General features: G+C 41.0%; 1 protein-coding gene across 3 annotated transcripts; it reads left to right on the top strand.

Annotated features, from left to right (window-relative positions):
- Positions 1-2,209: 2,209 nt before the first annotated feature.
- adcyap1b (adenylate cyclase activating polypeptide 1b) lies at positions 2,210-8,599 on the top strand. 3 transcript variants are annotated; one of them, XM_080906856.1, is made up of 5 exons: positions 2,211-2,732; positions 2,985-3,089; positions 4,055-4,189; positions 4,632-4,736; positions 5,373-8,599. In XM_080906856.1, exons 1-5 carry the CDS (start codon positions 2,728-2,730, stop codon positions 5,554-5,556), a joined length of 534 nt encoding a protein of 177 aa, XP_080762982.1. In that variant the 5' UTR covers positions 2,211-2,727; the 3' UTR covers positions 5,557-8,599. The 3 variants fall into 3 exon arrangements, with proteins under 3 accessions (XP_080762984.1, XP_080762982.1, XP_080762983.1); XM_080906857.1 differs by having other exon boundaries at positions 2,213-2,550; positions 5,373-8,598; XM_080906858.1 differs by lacking the exon at positions 4,632-4,736 and having other exon boundaries at positions 2,210-2,732.
- Positions 8,600-13,992: the final 5,393 nt, after the last annotated feature.

Here is a 13,992-nt window from a genome sequence, read left to right as displayed (position 1 = left end):
AGCAACTGGTCTCCTCAGTTCACACTTGTCTACAGACTTTAAAAAAAAAAGAAAAAAAAAGAAGACGTGTTGCCATAGGGTGGTCTGTTTTCTATGGTCTTTTGCAAAATATGGCTTTTGAGATCACTGAATCATTGAATTCGGTTTTATTTACATTTGATAAAGCACATAAACTGTTATTATTACTGCATTGTATTATGTAATAGATAAACATGGACTGAAGGGAAATCTGAATTTGGGCACTTTAAATCTTCCACGGATAACAAATCGGACAGAAATCTGTAGAAAAGCTGTTGAACACATATCCCTTTTCCTTATCTATGATCTCTCTGTGGTGTTGTGTGTTTCTGATTCTGATGGCCGATGTTTAGCAACTCACAGAGGTTCCAGCTCGAAAAAAAGAGTACTTCAATTATGGGTCAGCCATATAGGGAAACTGGCCTTTATGAGCCTTCACTAAACTGTAGGTGCAGTGACATTCAAAGCCACGCTGGAGTAGCTCCATTTTACGCGTCTGTGTTTTAAATGTAAAATAACCCTCTCAGTTGTAATGTCATGCCGAAATCACACGAATTTTAAATGAAGCTCTCAGTTAAGCTGTTTCACTAACAAGGTGACACTTTATGAAGAGGAATTACTGGTGTGAGGATTTGCTCCACTTCTCCCTTCTTTCTTTCCTTCTGTGTGCTTCTGTGATGATGACTAAACTTCGGTAGACTGGCTCAGCGTGTTTGTCCTCTGTCCTCATGATGGCGCCGTTTGCTCAGGCTACGGAGCTGCATGCTACCTGCTGTACCCGGCCTAATATTAGCAGTCTGCTCCAGTTGAAACGCATGGGCTTTAAGTTGTTGTCTTCATATGAATCAAGGAGAGGTTCTAGATAGCCCCCCTCCCGCAGTGACTGGCTCTTTTCGTCATATTGCGTCAGCGTAAACAAAACGCTGACGTGAATGTCTCCGTCTCCCCTCTTTGGCAAACTCTTCAATTGGTTGGTGAGCTATATATCTGATTCAGTGGGGGTGCATAGTTAAACCTAAGCGTCTCCTGACCTCTCCATTTGGCGAATATTACCAGTCCCCACGAAAAATATTCAAGTTTGCTAGACCGGCCTCCGAACCTCCAAGATGAAAAGTCTCATGTATGGAGTAAAAAAGAATGCCAAGTTTTGCTCCAATCATCTGACTGCGGCATTAGAACAAACAATAAAGAGAAAATTGCTCAGAAGCTGCAGATACAGAGAGGTTCGACTTACTCTCCACGAGCTCGAAATTAGACGTCACCAGTCCACTATGGGTGGAGAGGATTAGGCCTTCTTCTTGGTTATTTGACACATGTTCTATATAAAAAGCATTGCATCGTCGTTTTTCGTTTAAACACATCAATCAGCAGATTGTAATGACATAGATAATTTGAGAACAATGCTGGGAAAACGTGAATCGTTTATTCGGCCACGCAGACTCTCCGAACCAGCATCCTGCGTCACCAGCCGTTGTTCAAATCCGATTATGTGCCTCGTTTATTTCAACAATCCAGAGGTTAGGTTTAGACCTTAGCGTTCTCATTGCACGGCCATTAAAGCCACCCCTCGACATCCAGTGAGCAATTATTGTAAACGATTAGAACAAAAAGAAAAGTGAATATAAAGTCTGAAAGCCGCAATTTGAGACGAGTCGTTTCAGCACTGGACAGCTCCCGACTCCCCAGGGGCCTTGGACTTGGTCATCGGAAGCCTGATCACCCTCCATCAAAACCATCAAGTCATTTGAAACCACCAGCACCACTTCCCAGATCAGAGATAATCACTAAAGCGTAATTAACCTATTGGTGACGTGAAAGTTTTATTTATTTATTTTATATTTTAAAAAAAGAAGAAAAAAAAACAAGAAAAGCAGTAGTGGTTAAGGCGTTGACGAACTGATCTGTATTGGGCGTCACATCAAAACTTGATGATTTCATGTATGCATTCACAAGCGTCTCTCTCTCTTTCTCTCTCTCTCTCTCTTTTTTTTTTTAAAAAAAGAAGAAAGTTTGAAAGTAAACTTCCATCTTCGGAGGGAGGTGGGGGTGAGTCTGACGGATGCATCGATGAGGAAGGAACTGTACTATTATATTCCGGGAGGAAGACTTGATGACGTCTATAGCATCCTTAATGTGACTTATTGGAGGGAGGTGGAGGACGAGGAGGAGGAGGAGAAGGAGGGGGGCAAGGCTTGCGATACATGGATAAAAATCCAAGGCAATCACAGCACAGGACAAAAGTTTAGAGCAACGATATGTAGACGCACAGACAGCGCGCTCTCCCACCGAGTTTTTGTTTGGCTTTGCGACCGGTTGAGTCCTATTAATTGGGTATAAAAGTGAGATAGGCAGCACTGAGGGGAACATAAGGAGACGACGGAGGCGCTTCAGCCAGGGAAGAAGTGCCGTGAGAAAGATACCGTCTCTCTCTTTCTTTCTCTCTCACTCTCACACACACGCAGACACGCACTGCCACAACCGCGCCCGGTTCACAACCTACAGCACAGCCTCCTCTCTGCTTTCCTGCTATAGGTATGTGCTTTATCTGCGGACTGTCTTACAACTCGGAGAAATTTATGCTCCAGAGCGAGATAAAGTAATGGAAATTTTTCCCTTTTTGTGAACTGCGTGGAGATCTGCAATTTTTTAGCTACTTTGACGCTGAACATAGAGGATTTGGTGTCATTACCGCAGTGTAACTTTTACAAGATGAGGTGAATAAAACACAAAATATCCAGTTTTTTCTTCCCACCCCTCGCTTTTAATGATCCTTTTTTGGTATAAGCCAGTGGACGCTATCTTTATCCAGTTAATTCAAACAGGTTCATGTTCGAACCAGCTTTTTAGTTTTATTAGTGGTGATAAAGTAGCACCGCCTTGTGATTTTGATACAACAAAGAAAAAGCCGCTTTATTGTCAGGTAACTGCTCTGTTTAATGTTGTGTCTGTTTCTCATTTCCTAACAGCATGGCCAGTTCGAGTAAAGCGACTTTAATCTTGCTCATCTACGGGATCTTTATGCACTACAGCGTCTTCTGCACACCTCTTGGACTAAGTTACCCCAAGATTAGGTAGGTTTCTGGTTTCTGGGTTGTTATCGTTGTCCTTTATGTTCTATTTGAAATGCTCCTCAGCAACACGTTTCATTTAATGTTGCTGTTACGTTTGCTGCAATCAACGAAAAAGAGGTTTGTTCACTTTATTTCAAATAAATGCGCGCAATTGCGCAGAAACTCCGCGCGCAAGTTTTAGAATCTCCCAGTTAAGCATGATAACAGAAGGACATGCAGGCTTTTAAACAATCAAATGCAAGGCTGGTGTGGAAAATGAGTATGGAAATTGCACAGGAGTATCTGTCCGGTGGGACGGTTCACGGAACTCCCCTTATTAAAAATGAGAATGCAGTCGATGCAATGGATAGCCCTCGGGATGACGGTGGACTGGCGTCACCAAGGAGAGGCGAGGCAAAACGAATAGGGGAGCTTTATCCATTTAAGATTTAGTCTTCTTCTTCTTTTTTTCCTTCTTCGGGAAAAGCATATCCATTATTTGGGCGTGGTTCTCGTTGATCAAATTATAAATAAATAAATACATAAAAAAGGTATTTTCTGAATTCTTTTTAATATTTTTGAGCTCCACGCCTACACTAAATGTGATCATTTTCACACCCATTGTTTCGAGTTTTAAATAATTAATAAGGTTGGAGCCGGCAGCATCAAGTGGAATATATATATATTAAAAAAACCCGATTTCTTCCAGAAAGAAAAACATATTCAAAGAAAGAAAACAATACAGCAGGACGCATTTAATAAAATTCAAGTCATTATTTTCGCCAAATTTAAATTATTCGTTTTCTGGTTTATTTTTCTTTCTTTATTTACTCTAAAAAGCCTCTTTCCCCCGTTTTTACCCTTTTTCATTGCATTTAACCGCCCGCTGTTTTTAAAGGCAGATGCAGACATTTGGCATCCTTTCACTCCTGCGTCCACACGTGTGCATTGATCAAAATTGTGATGAATGTTCTTTCTTTATGCAGACTTGAAAACGACGCATTCGATGAGGACGGGAATTCGTTATCCGACATGGGTTTTGATAGTGATCAGATTGCTATACGAAGCCCGCCATCCTTAAACGACGACGCATACACCCTATACTACCCACAGGAGAAGAGGTAAATGCGCCTTCGTTTCACAGCCAAAGCCTTGGGCTGGATTCCAATTTAATGACTTTGTTGCTGTTTGCTATAATGTTTGCTTGCTTTATTTTTCCCAGAGTTTCTCATGTTATTTGTCCTGTCTTATTTTCATACCGAGTAGCCTGAAATGTTGATTCCCTGCAGTTGATAATCAAGATTAAAAAAAAAGAAAAAAAAGAAGGTCGGCAGATTCGTAAAGGATAGCCTTTAATCTCTTTCTTTCTTTCTTTCTTTCTTTCTTTCTTATTTATTTATTGCACTTGACGTGATATTGGACATGCGAGTGGGCGGGAACATTTTAGGCTACTTTTGATCATTTTGTCCGCGCTTTTTAATCTATTTTTTTATTTTGTTTTAATTTATTTATTTTTATTTTAGTCACTGACGATCTATGTGTTTTGGCGTTTTATCATCTCAGACCAGAAAGGCATGCTGAGGAAGAATTAGATAGAGCCTTGAGGGAGATCCTGGGTCAGTTAACAGCGAGACATTATCTGCATTCTCTGATGACAATTCGTGCAGGGTAAGGGCATTTCTTATTAGCGTTCACCTGCAGTCATCATTTTTATTTTATTTTTTTTATGTTTCTGCGCTGCTCAAGTTCAGGCTGCTGTGTCACTGTCTGTCATTTTACGTGCGTGTGTGGTTTATTTCTTCTTCTTAAAAAATGCTACCCCTCTATATAACGTCTGGACATTTTCATTCCACCGTTTTGCTCCTATTTTGATGTGGCGTGACATTGCATCCACGATTTATGTTCTTTAAGAATAAGATACTGAAATACAGCGCTATTTGTAGCCCTTGTCTTACCTATCAATTGATTTTGCTTTTACAAACATTAATGGGTGGTGGTGGGAAAAAAAGCAAGCGTCAGAATATGTAATGGGATGTAAATTAATATTTGATAACCTTTCCAAAACGCTTAAATCACCAAATCTTTCCTCACATATATATATATTTTAACGTAAAAAAAAATAAAAAAAATAAAAAAAATAAAAAAAATAAAATAAAGGCCCATAAATGCATTATTAATGACTACTGGCCAGATGAAGAGATGATCAAAGTTGAAATGCCACATCAAAAAGAGCACAAACCAGTCAAGACCTCGCAGCTTTAACTAATGTCACTGTTGTTTTATTTATCTTCTGTATTTTTTCAGTGACGACAACAGCATGGAGGAAGAATCAGAGCCCTTATCCAAAAGACACTCAGATGGGATCTTCACTGACAGCTACAGTCGCTATAGAAAGCAGATGGCCGTGCAGAAATACCTGGCAGCGGTTCTGGGTAGAAGGTACAGACAGAGAGTTAGGAACAAAGGACGCCGGCTTGCCTATTTGTAGCGCTGTTAAGGCGCTCAAACTGCCCTCCTGTGTATATATATCCAGTCGTTAAATCGAAGTCATTCAGATATATCTGACCAACCAGTGGATTGCGCCTGTGTTCTTTCAACATGTATTTATGTATGAAGTAAAGCCATTAAAATGAATATTTTAATAATAATATCGTTTTTTTTTCTTTTTGTACAAAAGCACTTGATACCGCACAGTTATACTTTGTGGACCAATATTTTATTTTCATGTTTACGATGTTGAAAACAAAACAAAATGATAAAAAAAAGAAGAAGAAGAAGAAACCAGTAAAAAAAGAGATAATTGTGCACCTTCAACATTATGCGCTTGAAATCTTTAAAAGTCATCTACATATGCAGAAAATAAATAGATTTTAAAAAGACAATCAAAGTATTGAATGTTATACTTATTTTTGTAACCAACGTTCTATTTTTTTAGTGTTGTTTGTTTTCCAAACAGGCCCAAAGAAGCAGTGAGCATGCTATGTGAGGCATATCCGGCTTATCCTAAATGATAGATGTTGCCCTTGTCCACGCTTCTCCACGCTCCCTTAATGGGAGCTCTGTGGGTTTGTATAGCTTGCTGCCCCTCCAAGGGGAATTCAGACGGCTTTTGTTCCACAGCCTCTCATTTGATGGTTAACCGATTGACTTACACATTCAGTCAATGTAAGTGCTGGTAAAAATTCAACCTTCTTTCCAATTTCATTGCAGGCTTTTGCAAGGGCACTGATGCCTTTACTAAATCGAAAGGAAGCACTCGAGTTGCTGTTAACAGTATGCAGAAAACACTGCTTGCTCACTCGCCTCGAGAGTCATTTACAGTGGGAGATAAATTATGCTCGATACGACTGTCTAAGGAATGTTTCACATATGTGTATTGTGTACAGTATAAAAATTACACAGAGCAGATAGTCATCTCAGTGTTGTCTCTGTTCAGTCAACAGGATTAAATGGAGAAGAGAAAGGAAAAAAAATGCTTAAACTGTTGATTGTATTTTGGCAGAGCTCCGAAATATTTAGAAAGGACTCAGAAGGAGCAGAAAGTGATGCAGTTTGACAAAAGAGGAGGAGAGGGAAGGTAGCGTCTGAGTTGGGGTTAGAGATACTGGACTCTTATTTCTGATTTAATGGTGCATGTGAAAACTGACACCGTGCTAATTTTCCCTTACAAACTGCATGCGATTGTGCTTTTGTTGCTGTGTAGGAGATGAGCTGTGCTAAGCCTCTTTCAGCCCCCCCCCCCTTTCAGATGTTTTGTGACAGAAATGTGAAGAAAGAGGGCTAGAAGTGATAGAAACTGGTACTGCACTGACTTGTTGATTTTATTTTTACCTGTCCTGCTGCTGTCATTGTGGATATCATAGAACAAGACACTGGACCCCCCTCACCTCCCTTATATGCTGATTGCCTTTGTCTTGGTTGTAGTAGTAGTTCAAGTTCTTTTGCTTCTAGATTGCCATGCCAAGTTTCTGGTTTGATGTTAATGCTCTAGTTTCACTGTAAAGCTGATCTGTGTTAGAGTATGTGAGGAAGCAGGTGAAGAGTGTTAGCTGATAAAGAGATGTGTGTGTGGAGTCGAAGAAAAGGCAGTGGAAAAAGAGACGGTGTGTGTTTGTGTGTGTGTGTGTGAAAGAGAGAGCGCGAGAGAGGAAAGGCAAGCAAAGTAGCCTGTTGCATAAGACACAGGTTACAGCACCCACGAGCCAGAGGAGGTTTGTCGCACGTCAATACAGAACCAAACAAACAAACAAAACAAGTGATGGCACCACTGCCTCTGCTCACCTGCTGAAGTGAGATCAGGGTCAATGAGTCTGATAAAAAAAAAATGTCAGACGTTGAATTCCCTTCACTTTGGTTTCATAAGAAGGTTTAAGAGTATGTGAGTCAAGGTGGATCAGACCAGCAGAACAGAGGTGTATGAAATTCAGCCCTGCAGCAGAGGGATATTCCCTATGACTTTTATTAGAGAGATATCTCATGTATTTATTCAACATTATGCAAATGCAGCTTTATGCACCCCTGCAATCTAATCAGTGGCCTGTGTTCCCCCATAGAAACTATCAACACACTCCTTCTTCAATTTGGCTCCATCGTACAGGCTTTGCGTGAGTGCGTATGTGCATATTGCGTTTATCTGTGAGCGTGTGTGCATTTAATGTTTGTTTGTGTGGACGAGTGACTGAACATGCATGCGGAGGTGGAAACAGCTTTTGGCTTTTGGTGCCTTGCTTCGACGTGAGAAAAACATAAAAAATACTAAAAAAAAAAATACTAAAAAGAATATTCACCACAAGTGACAGATGGCAATTTTAGTGGCCCTACAATGCTGCAGTCCATTAGCTTACATTAAAACTTCCTTTTCCTCTGTTTAATCGCTCGGCTTAGTCTGCCCCAAGAGTAGTAGAATTAGGCTTTCTTTTAAAGCATGGCAATGATTTGTTGAGTATAAAGTATATTAAAAAAGTGAATAGAATGTGTATGTCGGTGAAGCAGGCGATGTATGTGTGTGTGTCTGACTGTTTGTGTGTGTGTGTGTGCATGGGGTGTTCAGTGTCTGTGAGAACAGTAGACAATGACCAGTGTTCCTTGCTGTTGATTATGACGTGTTGTCGATTATTTTGGGTCAGTAATTTATCAATGAGAAAATATCCCCTACATATTAGAACTTTGTGCATCACTATCTAGATTTAAAAGGGTTTGAGAATATAATAGAGATGTTGTTCAGATCATAGAAAATGCCTGTTGTTGATATTTCTGAAAGCGCCGAACGCCTTACTTCAATGTTTAATCTCTTATCTATCTGAAAACAATGTGTTTTAAAAGTGAACCTTAGTACAAGTGACATCGTTATACACACAGGAGTCCTTATATGGGGTTTTACGTTTGTCATTGTTATGAAAGTGTTGTAAGATTTGTATGAATAAATTTTTGTAAACAACAACATTTTCTAATCAATGTCTAATCTTTGAAATACATCACTTTGTTTTTCGAGGAGACGTGTCTTTTGAACAAAGAAAGTGCAGCGGAGCCACAGTTACATCACACACGCTGACTAGAATATATATTTTGTTTGCAGTTTACTGCCCGCATATGAATGTTGAGCTTACATGAAGAACCACCTATTTCCATGAGCACAGATCTCCTCCTGTAACAAACATAAAGTTGCACAGCAGAAAATAAAGCAGCAAATGCATTGTGTGAAGTTGGTCTAACTTTTAAAAGACACGTTTGCAATGCGTCAAAAGGGAAATCACAGATGTGTTTTTGCATTTCAAGTTGAGGAAATAAATAAATGAACCTGCAATTCAAACTGAAGAACCATCAAACATCTCTGAGGAGCTCATCAAGAGAAGCTACGGCTGAGCTGCAGAGCCCCACACAGGGCTTCTCTCCTCCTGGACTGCCTTGTGTTTCTCCTCACTCCATCCTTGGCCTTGGTAGTGCAGCTGTGTCCTGTGGGAGACGAGGAGGATGGGTGTGGCAAAGGATTATGTGTGTGATCTGATACTCATAAGCCAGCAGGAGTATGTGTGTGTGTATGTGTCTGTGAGTGCACATGCACCAGAGCTCAACTAACCCAATCAGAGAAATGTTGCATGGCAACGGTCCACAAAGGGACACGGTTATGTATACGCATGTGTCAAGTGTGTTTGTATGTGTGGAAAAAAGGAGCGAGACAAAGACGGAGACTGTGTGCATTTGTGTGCATGTCTGAGTGTTTTGGGCTATTTGTGTGCACTGCACAGGCAGACCTTGAGCGGGCTCTGCATTGGAATGGGGTTCTGCATCACACCTTACAGTTTTTGTGCACACGCTGCTTGTGAACAGAAGAAACAGATGCACAGTGTGTGTCTATCAGAGACACAGTAATAACACCAACAGCTACTGCCACAGAGGAGCACAGGTATTAAATATGATTAATGAAATTCAACAAAGTGAGTTAGCCATGAGAAACTGCCACACACTCATTCGACGTGCATCTCTGTTTCTTCCCTGAAGACACCAATTCATGGGAGTTGCCCTGTTGCTAAGAAAAGGCTGACAGATTGTTGGTTGTCAGGGGCCTTTTTTTGTGCTAAACCTACCTGTGTGATATAAATGCTGTCTCCGGTCTTTATTTATACCCCCTCTACCCCTTTGCTCTTCTGCTGTCAAAGTGAAAAGCAGCTTCGGTCCACCTGACAAGCAGAGACTGCAAGACTTGTTCTGTATGGAGCAAATGAGGCAGGTGAAACGAACAAAAAAATGTATTCAAAAATAAATTGGATTTGATATTCACCCCCACAAGTGGATATTGAGACAAATGCATCAATTTGTTTGCACAGCTTCCACATAAGGGGCCACCCTTGACCAATTTGTACATACTGTAATGTACATTAATGCCTGAATCAATAAAAGATGGCTCCTCCCTCTTCATAGTGCCGCATCATCTCTCCTCTCTGCACTCTACGTCTTAAATCTGTATTAGCATCTTTGAGCGATTCCACAACTGATTTTTTCGCAGGAGTTGTCTCTCTGGGTTGTCTGTGAAGGTTCTCAGTCTCTCTGGGTTTTTTTGATTTGTTTCGTTCTCTTGGGGGAAAATGGAAAGAGCTCCTAAATTTAGAGTCTAACTCCCTCAATAAACAGTTTGGAATCAAACACGGCTTTTAATAATCAGCTCTCTGCCTCCAGACACGTCTTAATCACGTATGGAGTGTTAGAGGGGGAAGGAGAGGTTTTGTTCAGGGCTTTTCCAGTGGGGATACCCACACCTCTCCCAGTCCCGCATGGCCACACCCATCTTTCTTTGTCACCATGTTTTGATGAGCATGTGAAGCCAGAAGTGTGTATGTGTGTGTGAATGAGCACTACTGCTCTATTGTGTGTATGATTAACATTTCCTTCCCTTCACAATACTTTTGTGTGTGTGTGTGTGTGTGTGTGTTTGTGTGTTTATTTATCTCAAGTGCAAACACTGCCCCCTCCTTCTTCCATAACATCTCTCTTGCATGTCAGGGTTAGGAGTACAAGAAAGGCCCAGACACCGCAGTGATGCAATCACCATCCCACCCACTCCACCCCCTCGCATTTTACCCCATGAATCATTCAGTGGTCAGGTTTGAGCGGGGTGGGGGGTGGTGGGGGGGGCAGTCTAGTCATGCCTGCTATGAAACTCTTGATTGTGGCAGCCACGAATCCCTCAATCCTCCTCTCCCTTAAATCCCTTCTTGTGGCGGGCTCTGTCACATCTACCATTGAGCAGGCGGCACACTGTGGTGAACATCAACCCCTCTGGGAGCAACGTGTTAGAGAGAGAGAGACAGCAAAGACAGGGAGGGAGAAAATAGGAGATGTGGGCGAGGGTTTGCAGACATGGACCACTGATCAAGAGTTGCTTCTGGCTTAGAGGGAAACACTTTACCTGTGCTGCTTGAGTAATCATGGGTGACCAGAACTATCCATCATTTATTATGAGGCTATTTGGCCTGGAAAGAAAATCACCTCAACCATCATTTTCTCAGCTACTTTACTAAATGTACACGTCTCCAAGCTAAGCTTGAACATGAGTGCACCTTGAAAAAACAATAACCCGACTTTACAAAAATAAGCTCAAAATATCACGTGTAGTGGTTATTCCAACAGTCTTTGGACGTAGGTCAACTGAAGTTTCGTCTTGGATGTGAAGCCCATGAAACGTCTTCACAAACTTGAAGAAGTCCAATTGATTTCTATTTTTCAAGGTCTTAAGAGGTTACATTGTTGCTGATGACTACTAATAAACTGACTAAAGAATGGTGCATTTAGCAATACGCCTGCTATAAACAAAAAGAAAAGAATTAAAAGTCATGAATAAAAATTACACATTCTAACCTATTTAGAGAACAGAGAGCACATCTGTGAAAAAATGAATCATCTCTAGACACCTTGAGGCTAGCACGAAAGGCTAGAAAAACAAGATATTATAAACTTATACAGCTTCTATGCTAGCAAACAGTTGCCTATTTGCATATCCTGTAGATATGCAGCAGATCTCAGATGTGTAGTTATGTCTCCATCCACCTCTCCAAATGTAGTTCAGACCCTTTCAGCTTCTGATTTTTTCTTTCTTTTTTTGTTTTCTTTCTTTGTTTGTCTACATCTTTGTCTTAAGCGCTCTGGTTGCCCATTCCTCTGAAAAACATCTTGCTTTTGTGGCAAGGCTGATGTTGCTGCACTCGAACTAAAAATCTGAACAATAAGCAGTAAAACTTTAAAACCCTCTACGGAGCGGCAGGAAACGGATGAACCGTCTGTACAAGTATGTCCTTTCATATCACACAGTAATTTGATCCAGTCAATATAAACATGTTGACTGGAGCAGTTCTGAAGAAGAAATCAAACAGCCATATCAAGTCTTCCATTTGTAGATGCTTCAGGTGTTATAAAGCTGGGCGTTTATTATGCTTGGGTCTACATAGATGTGGATTTACTTAATAAGACAAAGCGTTTGCCAGAAGGTCTGGGACTGTGCAGACAATAATCTTGTCTGTGGAGGCCAATACATACACCCATTGATCTAAGTGTAGGCTCAAACATAATAAATAGAAAATAATGAATAGTTTGCAAATTGGACCCTCAGTTAAAGACTATTTGCACACTGTCTCTCACATGCGAGTCCAACATGCCAGTGAACACCCTAATTTGTTAACACACATTTTAATAGGCCTATTCCCAGAACCCCCTATATTCCCGTTAGTCGCTGCTATTTAACTGTAAAAAAAATTCCCCAAACCCCATGGCTCTGCGTTGTTCAACATCAAACAATTTTCTTTAAAGCTGTCTGATCCCAGCTTGGTTCTCCAAAAGACTTGATCTGAGAGCTGTTTTGTCCCATGTGCTTCTCAACATTTCTGCTGGTAGCAGTGGTAGTGGCAGGGTGGGTTGCATTTCAACTTCCTGGGGAGTGGGAGCGGTACTGGGACGTTTTGTTATGCTAATACGTCAAACTCAAAGAACATTTTTGGCTCTTGAAGAGAAGAAACAGGGTCATGAACGACAATATCTAAACCTTACGCACGCAGACCTTAAAGGTTCAGCGGGATGCAAACAAACCAGCATCTTGCAGCCTGACCGTCTTTTTCGCCTTCAATTTTTCTTGCAGCTCGTACATTCGCTGTGCCCATTCTGGTTTAGGGCGAGGCTGTGCAAACACTGAATAATGTATCACTGCTGGTGAAGTTAGGTGCAAAGACTCAGTGTGAGATTTGCGAGAAGAAATATGTTCATGCTCTTTTAATTCTCCTCCCCATCTCTTTCACCTGCCTCTAAAATGAAGGAGGAAGACAGCCTATTACTCCTTCCCCCTACAGACACCCACTGCTGCACCCCTTTCCACATCATTCACCCTCACGTCTCTAAAGTTGTGAGAGATTTCCTGAATGAGATGAGTGTTAATGAATGAAGAACAGTGGAGAGCAGAGAGAGACGCTTGTCAGGCTCAGGCTTCATGGGTTATGTGCTCATGAGAGTCAAATTTTCACGCTGACACGCAGCTTGTGGTTATGTTATCTTTCTTCTTTCCTTTTAATGAACGCAATATGAGCGTGTGTGTCTGTGAGGGTTGGGAAATGCTTTAATAAATAGGCAAAATATTTGAGGAGACTGTAGAATACAGACAGATGGAACAGTACTGCTTTTGAATGCATGACTCCTGACAAAAACAAGTTTTGTGGACAAAGAAAACAACAAATGTTTGAAGAAAAAGTTGCTGGAGAAAAGAGAAATTGCAAAGTCCCCTTTCTCCAGTTTACATCACAAAAGATTCAAGAAACCTGTGTTATTTCAACATCTTTTGATTATAATAGGAAGAGTTTCCTTTTCTGCCTTTCTAAAATGCATCTTCTCCTTTTCTTCCAGTCTTACAAACTTCTCATGCTTCCAAGGGTTCACATATAGAGATCCTAGAGATTGCTTTACCCCAATCCTCACACGCACACCAAAAAGGTAAGTGTTCGCTTTGAGCAAAGCAGGCTTTTCCCATCTTTTTCACACATATTCAAAACAAAAGGAAATGCCTGTCACAGAGAAACACACAACTCTTTGGGAATTGTCTGTGGCAGCTCTATAAAAAGTGAAGCTGTGTTATAAGGAGAGAAGTGTAAGTGGGAAACATAGGGAGGCGAGGCAACCAACCAGGTTCTTCATTCACACCTGTGAACAGCATCCTGTGCTCCCCGGGGTAAAGCATCCAAATCGTGTAGTAGAAAAACAGACTGTGCTTGCGCATACCACCATTTCTCGCTTCTTCTTTTTTTTTTCCTCTTCCGTTTGTTGGAAGGGTTGCCCTCCTACGCAGCTCTTCCCATCAGGGAACATTTGTTACAATGATTGACACACTGCTGAAACATTAATGTTCCTAAGGCAGATATCCATGTCATTTGCATTTCATACTTTGTTACACAAT

This window comes from Rhamphochromis sp. 'chilingali', assembly GCF_963969265.1.
Source record: "Rhamphochromis sp. 'chilingali' genome assembly, chromosome: 16".
Lineage (NCBI taxonomy): Eukaryota > Metazoa > Chordata > Actinopteri > Cichliformes > Cichlidae > Rhamphochromis > Rhamphochromis sp. 'chilingali'.
Note: the sequence above shows the minus strand (reverse complement) of the source record. Positions and strands in the feature narration are given on the sequence as shown.

Bases quoted from the DNA above. Each gene is read 5' to 3' on its own strand.
- adcyap1b (XM_080906856.1), top strand. The intron at 3,090-4,054 runs GTAGGTTTCTGG...TTCTTTATGCAG, and splicing joins CTAAGTTACCCCAAGATTAG to ACTTGAAAACGACGCATTCG. The intron at 4,190-4,631 runs GTAAATGCGCCT...TTATCATCTCAG, and splicing joins TACTACCCACAGGAGAAGAG to ACCAGAAAGGCATGCTGAGG.